The following is a 9970-nucleotide window of genomic DNA, read 5'->3' on the forward strand; positions in this document are numbered from 1 at the left end:
GGGTCGTCTCCTCCAAGTGGTCGGAGAGAAGCACGCCGCCGCCCGCCGCTGTCGCCTGAGGCAGAGGAAAACTGGAGAGAGAGGAGGAGCAGGAGGAACGAGTTCTCTTTTTTTTTTGAGAAAAAAGGAGGAGGAACGAGTCGTCTTCTCTTTTCGGTGGTGAACGGGCTACGCGGCCCATTCGTAAGCCCGAAACACAGCAGCGGCCCACCAAAAACTAGCGGAATAAAAACAGCACGCGCACGAACCAGGTCAGGTCAGACACCGAACGCGAGCGAGCCAGCCAAATCGACCCCCGTTCCCCGAAAGCAGCGGCACCACCACCCACCCATGGCTTCCCTGGCGGCGAGATCCGGCCTCCGCTCGCTGGCGGCGCGCGCCAGGGCCCCGGCCACGGGCGGACGCCGCATGTCCTCCTCCGCCCACGACGACGCCTGTCCGTACACCTCGCGAACCCTACCTCCCTCTCTTTTGTCCGTGCGCCCCGATTCGATCGGCCGTTTGACGCGGATTTGCGGGTTTTTCTCGTTTGATTGATGGTGATGCCTCGCAGATGAGACGGCCAAGTGGGAGAAGATCACCATCATGGGGGCCGTCACCTGCACCCTCCTGGCGGCCTGGAACCTCTCCAAGGGTCACCCCCACTTCGACGAGCCGCCGGTCAGATCTCTTGCCTCTCGTGTATTTCGGCTTCTGTGGTGGCCGTGGCCTGAGTCTGATTTGTTTTCTCGTGTTGCAGGCCTACCCATACCTGCACATCCGCAACAAGGAGTTCCCCTGGGGTATGGGTTTTCTACCCCCCCCCCCCCCCCCCCCCCCCCCTTTCTTCCTGTGCCCATTTCAACTCGTACTTTTGTAGTTTCCTCCTTGATTTGACTGTCTGCGATGTGATTTTTATGAAAAGTGACCTTGTTTGATTGGATGCCGTGTGCTTTGGCTTAAAATGGGTAATATTTGTAAGCTGATTGTTCTAATGTATGGCGGCATTTCGTGTGATAGGTTTCACATTTCCTTCTAGGTAGATGGTGTGTATCATTTATCAGTTGGACTCAGCTGTGCATAGCTCACCGAAGTACTGAATAATGTTAATGATTATTCTTTTTTGCGGGAGGGATAATGTTAATGATTCGCATATAGCTAATTTGAAATTAGCTATGAGCAGTTATCCTGTTGTACCAATTTAGAAGAATTGTTTCAGTGTATACTGTAATAAGTGTTTTTTGGGGGTGCGGTGGTGTTTAGGTCATTATTGTGATCTATCCAAGTGATGTCGTTTTTCTATCCTGGAAGTCCTCAAAGAGCAGTATAAATTTTACTGACCCATTGAATCATTACCTTAATTCCCCGAAAAAAAGAATCATTACCTTAATTTCTGCTCTATGCCACATCAAGCAGTTTATTTGTGACTTCATGAATGACTTCCGTACGAAAGGATTTTCGCTTAGCTGGGTTCCCTGAATGTTTGCGAGTCTCTTTCTCACCTTAACCTATTTAATGGATTTTCATGCTTACACTTTTTAGCATTTGGGTATGAAGTTTAAGAAAGGCATATGGTCAATGCAGAGTTCCATGTTGGACCATAGAACTTCTTTAGAAACAAAGTGCAAAGCTCTTCTTAGATAGACAAGTTCTTAGAATATTAACTGGAAAACTCTCCTTGCACCTTTTGATGCAAATCATTTCAACACGTGCTTTGTACATGCTCCGACTGTCTGACCACAAATTTACTGTACTCTGTGATAGAGCTTGATGAATACAGATTATACTTGCATCATGCTTTAGATGTTCATTGAACTGTACAAAGTTACAAACTTCTGCTACAGCCTCTTGTTTTGTGGGATGTATTTCTTCAGTCTTGTAAACAATTAACCTAATCCAGTGTGTTGCTTTTTTTTGTTGTTGAGCTGAGTGTGTTGCTTATTAGTGCCATTTCTGTGTGCTCAACTACTTACTGTGTTTGTGTGATCTATTCACTCAACTACTCAAGTATATTGGTTGGACTTTTTTCCCATCAAAACAAAGACTGTTACTAGGTTAATTTAATCAGGTCTTTTACAACATAAAGAAGTTAGGCTATAAATAGTTTGCATGACTGTTATACTTTTGTGCCTGCTAAATGTTAAGCAGGGGGTTATCGTATTGATTGCACACTTGCACTTAGTACCAGTTTATGCTATCGATTATGTTTTGCATATTTCTTATTCTCACATGTCTTAAAATTCCACGTTGCAGGACCCAATGGCCTGTTTGAGGTCAAGCACGACCATTGAGTACTGAATAGTGCATCATAAGAAGTCGGTGAATGCTTCAGTAAAATTCTCTGGTTGTTCCAGTGGTTTTTTTATTTTCATTGCGATCTATTTGTGGCAAGAAATAAGAAAGACAAACTCTTGTGTTGACAATCCGGAATTGGCTGAATTGTGTCTACCCTGTTTTCACATCAATGATATATGTGAGCCGATTGACTTGTCTTGCCCAGTCTCACACACCGGTCATTATAATACTCCAGTGATAGCTCAGCTATCTGGATGAAATTCTGTCCCGATACATACATATTCACCTCCTAATGCTTGCGATATTTTTTTTAAATTTTGTTTCCGTTGTTTTAGAAGTGGATTATGGTTGCTTATGTAGCGAGTAAGGTGACACGAGATAAGACGGCCATTAAAGCAGTTTTAAGACCACACAAAACTTGCTTTGGTTATTATAAACTATTGCTGCAAATCAAATACCGTGATGTTTGCTATAAGATCATTTAGATCACTACTACGGTGGGAGTACTAGTGAATTATTGAATTTGCAACCAGCTTTTGGTTCTTGTAAAGTATTGCTGCTAGCTAACCAAATGCTCAAAGGTAGTTAAAGAGAATCTATTGTATCTCGTGAAGTAAACATGGCTCTGGGGCAATACATAAGGATGGTCACAATGGGGAGGAACTTAGGAGTAACATCACACACTCCAATACAACTTTGCTTATGTGTCACATATTTAATGAAGAGAGAGGTGCTTGTGGTAACTAGCTAAGTTACCGGAACATCATACACTTCAAGAAACAATGAGTATATAACCTAATAAATACATTGTTGCATGACACTACATAGAGGGTGTTTGGATCACTAGTGACTAGAGACTAGTAGTAGTCACTTTTAGTCAGTAAACCTCCAAACACCCCAGACTAATGGGTGACTAAAACTAGTGTAGTCCCTAGTCACCCCATCCCCAACTAAAAGTGACTAAAGTCTCTCCTCTAATTAATTGGCGGGCCCATCCTGTTGCGGGCACAAGGGAGAGAAGAGAGATAAATGGAAGGGAGAGAGAAGAATTTAATACTGAGACATTTAATGCTGACTAGTAGTAGTCACCTTCTAAACAGGGCCTGACTAAAAATTTTTAGTCTGACTACTACTAGTCACATGACTAGAGAGTATCCAAACATCCTCATAGATGTTCCTATCCACTGTGGAGATAGTAACATAGTCTAGGAAAGTGTGTAAGTTACTAGACTATGTTCTTACCCATTGTGACTAGCTAATCTAATACAGTACCTTGGTAGGATAGAAGAGAAAGAAAGCAATGTAGTCTGCAAGAACGTCGTCTCTGCAGCATCTTGGTGGGCGACATGCCATGAGTTGTCAAGCCGGTTTGTTTGCTGCCCCGGTGCGATGAACAATGTTGAAGAAACCTTCTCATCTAATGTTGTGTCCACATAGGATTCATAGGCCAGACGAGAGCAGCAGAAAATCGGGGGACCTCGTCTTGTACGCCTGTACGTACAGAAGAACCGCGACAGGCTTCAGAATCGGCAACCCAAACGGAGCGGCCAGTGTTAGGAATTACTCCCTCTGTCTCATAATATAAGAATGTTTTTCAAGTTAACATAGCTTGAAAAACGTTTTTATATTATGGGACGGAGGGAGTAACTAATTAGAATAATTAGGGAATAATCTCTAATTTGTCTAAACCGTCATTGGGCAACAGTCGCATTGATTCAATTGTGACTCTTCGTAAAGGCGTCCGTGCCCTTTGGGCATGTATAAATAGTTCATCATCATCATCAATAAAGAATCTGGTTCATTCTTTCAATCACTTTCAATTCTAAACACATTATCAGCATGCTCCCGAGAACGATTTGGCGTGAGAAAAAACGATGGGAGGCAGCGTTCTCGACACAGTCCGAGAGACCACCCGGCGGAGCGCTCGTCCATGCCGCGGCGAGGACCCTCGTACTCGCCACACTCGACGAAATCCAACTCGAACCCCAGAACATATTGATCTTGACTCTGTCTTTCCAGTCACACCATCCCACGTTTCAGGCTTTCAGCTGCATTGAGTTCAGTCATATACAAATGATCTCACATTTTACAAATATAATTTGGGTTTGTTTAAAACACATCTAGATACGTCCTAGTTATTGCACATCTAAATGACTTAATTAGCACAAAAAGAAAAAGGAAACAAAAAAGAAAACACTCAACGAATCTCCATGTAAGATCAATGGCACAGGACTTTTTTTCTTGAAAAGAAGGCAAAAGTTTTGCCTCATTCATTAATTAATAAGAGAGTTGCCCAGTTAATTGCAGAAAACCAGACAAAAACCGTTACAACTTGACGACGGAATGCAACCAAGCCACAACCCCGTTACAACTTGACGACGGAATGCAACCAAGCCACAACCCCATGAAGCAAGCGGACTACTCCCAAATCATGAGCCCACAAAACCACAAGAGCAAACATGAAAACACGCCCAACACGCTAACCCTACCAACTGCCGGCATATGGAACGCAACCTCACAGAATTGCCCCCCACAAAATAAGCATCATCACCATCATCAAGCAACTGCCGACAACTTTCTTATAGCGTCACTCTTCTTGCTTCTGCATTTATCTGATTTCTCCTTCAAGATGCTGGCACGGGACTTGAATGTGCAATACTTATGACACATCTAGATCTGCTTTAGCTGCCCACCACATGGTAGAATCAAGACCTGATCCCACATCTTACAGATATAATTATGTCCATACTTCATTGTGTTTTCTTTTCCTGAAATATTTACTTACATGCAGCATCAGCTGCATTAAGCTCAGCCACATACAAACAGGTAAACGAAGGCCCGCAGACAACAAATGGGCACTACTTTGATCTTACATCTTACAAATACATACAAACAGGTAAACAAAGGCCCGCAGACAACAAGTGGGCACTACTTTGATCTTACATCTTACAAATGCATACTATTGTCCCTCATTACATCACATGCTGTACTTTTTCATTTATATACTCGCTGCATCCCCGCATGGCTGTTCCTGGAAAATGCTATATCCTACGACTCTGCATCCATATCTGCGTCTCCAACTCTCCATGTTCCATATCAGTGCTTCTTAGATGGCTATGTCTAGAAGCATAAAAGTCAGACAATTAGCAACAGTTATGATGAAGAGACAAATGGAGAACAAAAGGCCACAATGAGACAATTAGAAATATCTCATATAACTCATTTTTATTATATATGTGTTATAACTCACTCTTTACAGTACCAGCAATAGATTTTGAAAAGCCACATATGTTGTAAAATGCAAAGAATATTCATAAAAGTAGCATATTTAGCTACCTTCGGATGGAGAATTTAGCTACCAAGAAGAAAAACATGTCCTATAACTTTTTTCATGTAAGATCATCCCTTGTCATGTCAAGCAAACAACACTATGCCAAAACAATAAAGTCTAGCAGAAAATTGATGTCAGGTATTCTTTTATTTTCGCGAATACGCAAAGCTTGCATATCATTCCATTGATAGAAGTTAGAGCACGGACGCAAGAGGCGTGAACATGGTGCCCAGAGCAGAGATGCAAGGAATGCTCGGCCCAAACAGAGAAAGCACAGCTAAACTCACCGCCCTTGGAAGCAACCCAAACCAACAACTAGATGACCAACATCTCCAAATCCAGAACCGAGGACGCCGCGAGCAAACAAGACAGCGCCTTAACGAAGGAGAACGACACCGAGATGGCGTCGCCGTCCGATCCAAATAACCGGACCAAGGGTTTCCCCTGATGCTAGAAGAGGGCCACAGATGAAGGCCATGGCAGTGCCTCCAAGAAGGGGACGGCACCCGCGGGTCGCCGCTGCCAGCATAGGATGCAGGGATGCAATCCCAAGCCGTCAGAGCACAAATCAGAGAAGAGGAAGTCGGGCATAGGCCGGAACCGCGACCGCAGGAAGGGGAGCCACGCCCCCCCCCCCCCCCCCCCCCCGGCCAAAGGAGGCAGCGGGCGCCGCTAGACGTGCGAGCTCAGGAGCAGGCGGAAGGACGGACGGGGCATGGAGGTGGGCGAGGTTGGGTGGCTGGGCGGAATGAGAAGCGGCGAGGGATGTGACGGTGGCTGGAGACCCAGACGAGCCAGGATCTGCTGGGGAGCACAGATCCAGGCCAACAGGACCGGACAGCAGGGTCGCCAGCGAGCCCAAGGAGCTGGAAGGAGACGCAGCTCCAGGAGTGTGTCCGAATCGAAGAAGCGCCGGTATAGACGGCCAACCAAGGGCACCAGCAGATGTCAAGTATTCTGTCTTAAATAATAAGGATCCCGAGACAAGAAATTCAATTTATTCCTATGTGCTACAAATGTAACACGCACCAGCAGAAGGGGTCATGAACAAATGACAAAATCACAGTTATTTCACAAAGTATGGATTCAACAGAAGTTTTTTTTTATGGAATTACGATAAATAACAAGATCAGAACAGATATTAACAGATAAAAGTATAACCAGCTTTGAGGTTTCACACTTGCCAACTGACTTATTCATTTGACATCAAATTAGGTGTTAGATAAGTTTTATCAGCGACAGTTGCTTACTCAATACAAGTTATAGGTGAAAAATTCAGAATCACAATATCTGTATTCAAGCAATCATGTACAGAACATAACTAGATTGGGTTACTCTATGATATAAATACTAAGGATGAGGAATTACCTGGCGGATAGAAACTCGTGAAAGGATGACATTGTTTCATAGAACGGGTTCCGTTAAGTTTCCTGGATTGCATTTGCTTAAGTTCAAGCATGTAGGCACTGTCATCCACATAGAGGATGATCACATCGTTATCTTCATCATACCCCAGCACTTTGTCTTGCCACACCTTTCTCCTAATCTGATGAGGGATCCCAAGAGTGCTATGCATTTCAACAGTCTTCCGCAAAAACCATGTGGCAATACCCTGAGAATTAACCACCCTCTGCCAGATCTGAAGGTTCGGGAAGAGGAATATGGCTATGGCTAGGCCATCAGCGCCGTCCTCTGGCTTGATGATCCTATAGTTGCCAGATTCATTCATACCAGGAGGCCCCATGATGACAGCTAGGCTCTGCATATCCAAATCAAACCAAAATATGGCATTGCACGAAAGCAGCCAATAGAGTGCATCGCCAATAAGGGTCGCGGGAACGCTATCACCATGGAGCTCGCATGGATACTTTGTTGATATGATATTGCTCCATGTGTCAGTCTCCGAGGAAAAAACACAAGCCTGTGGTTGATGATCTCTTTTGTGAGACACCAAGACAACCTTGAAAGGGCTGCAATGACAGTGGCCGTGCACATGGTCCTGCTCGCCAGCAGCACAGAGCACCGCCCCGTAGAGGATGGACGGTTGCCCGAATTCGGCAGGAACAGCGAAGTACCGCTGCTCGCCGGTGATGGGAGCGAACACAATAAGCTGTCTGAACACCCGGTGTAAGGCGAGCACGCGACCGCCACGGCACCCCAAAACTTCAAAGCCGCGGGAGGCCATGCCGAACGGGATGTGGATGCGCTCAGCAGGGACACGGTCGGGAGGGTACAGGATGTCCTGGTTGAACACGATCTTCCGTCGGCGCTCGAAGAAGCCGAGTAGGGGCGGCTTCCAGCTCCTGCGGCGGGCTTGGAACTGGCGGACGAAGTTGGGGTCGGTGGCGAGGCCTCGCCAGCGCCTGGAGACCAAGGATGCGAGCAGGCGGGACGACGGCTGTGGTGGCAGAAGGAGAAGGATCTCCCAAAGCATATCCAACGGCAGCGACTCGCACGGGGCCGGAGGACAGCGGCCGCCGTTCCGCGGCGTATCGCCGTCACCCGGCAGAGGGACAGGCGCCTCCGGAGAGGTGCGGCGGCGGCGGCGGCGGCGATCCTCGCTCGCCCCGACTTGGGAGCGGCGGCGGCGACCGGGGCGGACCAGCCCCTCGTCCTCCTCGCTCGCCCCGATATGGGAGCGGCTACGGCGACCGGGGCGGGTCACCGCGATCTGGGAGCGGCGGCGACTGCGGCTAGCGCCGGCCATTTCGGCGGCCTCCTCGCTCGCGCCGATTTGAGAACCGCTGCGGCGGCGGCCGCCTGGGGAAACCCCGTGGTAGGTTTTCATTCTGGTGGTGGTTTTTATTGGGAGTCGGTCATAGACGACTCCGGCGAGCTTTCACGGCGGCAGTTCAATCGGGCGCCGCCAAGGGGGTGGGTAGGGGTTAGGGTTTTCTTTTCCGTTCCAAGGGGATGACACTGCTACCAAGTTCTTCTCTGGAGGCCCCACCTGAAGACTAGCTGCGCCGTTGTCTTGCTGGGCCAAAGACCCACAACACCCAGAAAGCAGGAATTTCTTAAAAATACTATTCATTTTCTGTGTTTTTGAAGAAAACCATACATCACATCCACTCAAAGCTCTCTTTTTTGCGTAAGATCAAGTCAAGACAAATCCTTAAAATGACAAGTGCCATCCTATCAAATTCTTGTATACTTCTTATTTCTACGTTTTGGTTTCCTCTAGACTGAATGAGCCGGCGTTAAAAATACTACTAAACGAAATGTAGCACCAAGCAATGGCATGATGCTTTTGCCATACCGACTTTGGTAGGACCGGGTCATCGAAGGGCCTAGCCGCCCAGGGGAGTCTGCGCTGTTGACGCGGATCTTCATTGTTGACCCTCAAAACGGTTACAGTATTTATCTGTAGACTGATCCAGATCAGTTCACGAGCAGTGATGTGGGAGCAGGTCATCCAACGTTGTTTCCTAAAATTTTTGTCTCTTTTTCAAAAATATCTGTGGGCTCAAAATAGTGGCATATCAAATCAGCGAAGGTTGAAAATATTCAAATGCAACGGTAGTTCTAATTTAAATATTACAATCCAAATAAGTTGTCAAATAAAATAATTCAAACTTGCATTCAACTAGCACAAATGTTCTAGTTGTGCACTTTGAGTGGGCCGGGGGTGCCATAGTCCTACATGGCGACGGTTTGGACTCCCGCAAAGTGCCCTAGTTTGCTTTTGGTTTGCAGGAAACGGACATGGTCCGTGGACCGATGTCGGGCGATGTTGAATGGCAAATTGCATCCGGACATCATGATTCGAACGTTTACGGGCGATTTGAGGTCCGCTTTGAAGATGCTCTAAGCATCCCAGGAGAACTTTTTTTTGTTGCCAGGGGGTATCTTGTAGAATCTCAATGATCAGCAGGAGACAAAACGCAGACTCAGTCTACAGAAGAATAATCATGAATGACCAAGGGGTGTATGCTTGCGGGAAAGTATGAAGTGATGCCACACTTTAAATTCTCCCATGATACCTACTTTGAAATGACAAATTCAAATGTTTCAAGTATTTTGTGAATGTTCACAACGTATGTGACTACAACCCCTAAGAAAAACAGATCGAAATTCGAAATAGACATTGAGAAACAAATGATGAATATGGATAGTGTCACAAAAAGACAAGCAAATTTTTTCACTATTCACATTTGGATTTGCTTCTTTGTTTCTCAATGTGCATTTTGAATTTGAACCTGAAATTTTTAGGGTTGTAGACACTTTCCTTGTGAACATTCACATTTAAAAAAAAAATTGAAACTTAAATTTGTTTTTTTTCTTTGAATCGTAGCATGGGAGCATGTGGGACTTAGTAGCGCAGGGAATCGATCGTCTGTGGATGTTCAGCCAAAGACTCTAGCC

At 45.9% G+C, this 9970-nt stretch overlaps 2 protein-coding genes across 2 annotated transcripts; one reads left to right on the forward strand and one right to left on the reverse strand.

Annotated features, from left to right (window-relative positions):
* Window positions 1–222: 222 nt before the first annotated feature.
* LOC123105170 (cytochrome c oxidase subunit 6a, mitochondrial) lies at window positions 223–2472 on the forward strand. Its single transcript, XM_044527178.1, has 4 exons — window positions 223–436; window positions 554–660; window positions 740–782; window positions 2233–2472. The coding sequence occupies exons 1-4, from the start codon at window positions 331–333 to the stop codon at window positions 2268–2270; spliced, it is 294 nt and encodes a 97-aa protein (XP_044383113.1). The 5' UTR covers window positions 223–330; the 3' UTR covers window positions 2271–2472.
* Window positions 2473–4951: 2479 nt separating this feature from the next.
* On the reverse strand, window positions 4952–8538 carry LOC123105171 (uncharacterized). The gene is made up of 2 exons (XM_044527179.1): window positions 6974–8538; window positions 4952–5394 (listed from the first exon to the last, which is right to left on the reverse strand). Exons 1-2 carry the CDS (start codon window positions 8391–8393, stop codon window positions 5381–5383), a joined length of 1434 nt encoding a protein of 477 aa, XP_044383114.1. The 5' UTR covers window positions 8394–8538; the 3' UTR covers window positions 4952–5380.
* Window positions 8539–9970: the final 1432 nt, after the last annotated feature.

This window comes from Triticum aestivum, chromosome 5A, assembly GCF_018294505.1.
Source record: "Triticum aestivum cultivar Chinese Spring chromosome 5A, IWGSC CS RefSeq v2.1, whole genome shotgun sequence".
Taxonomy (NCBI): Eukaryota; Viridiplantae; Streptophyta; class Magnoliopsida; order Poales; family Poaceae; genus Triticum; species Triticum aestivum.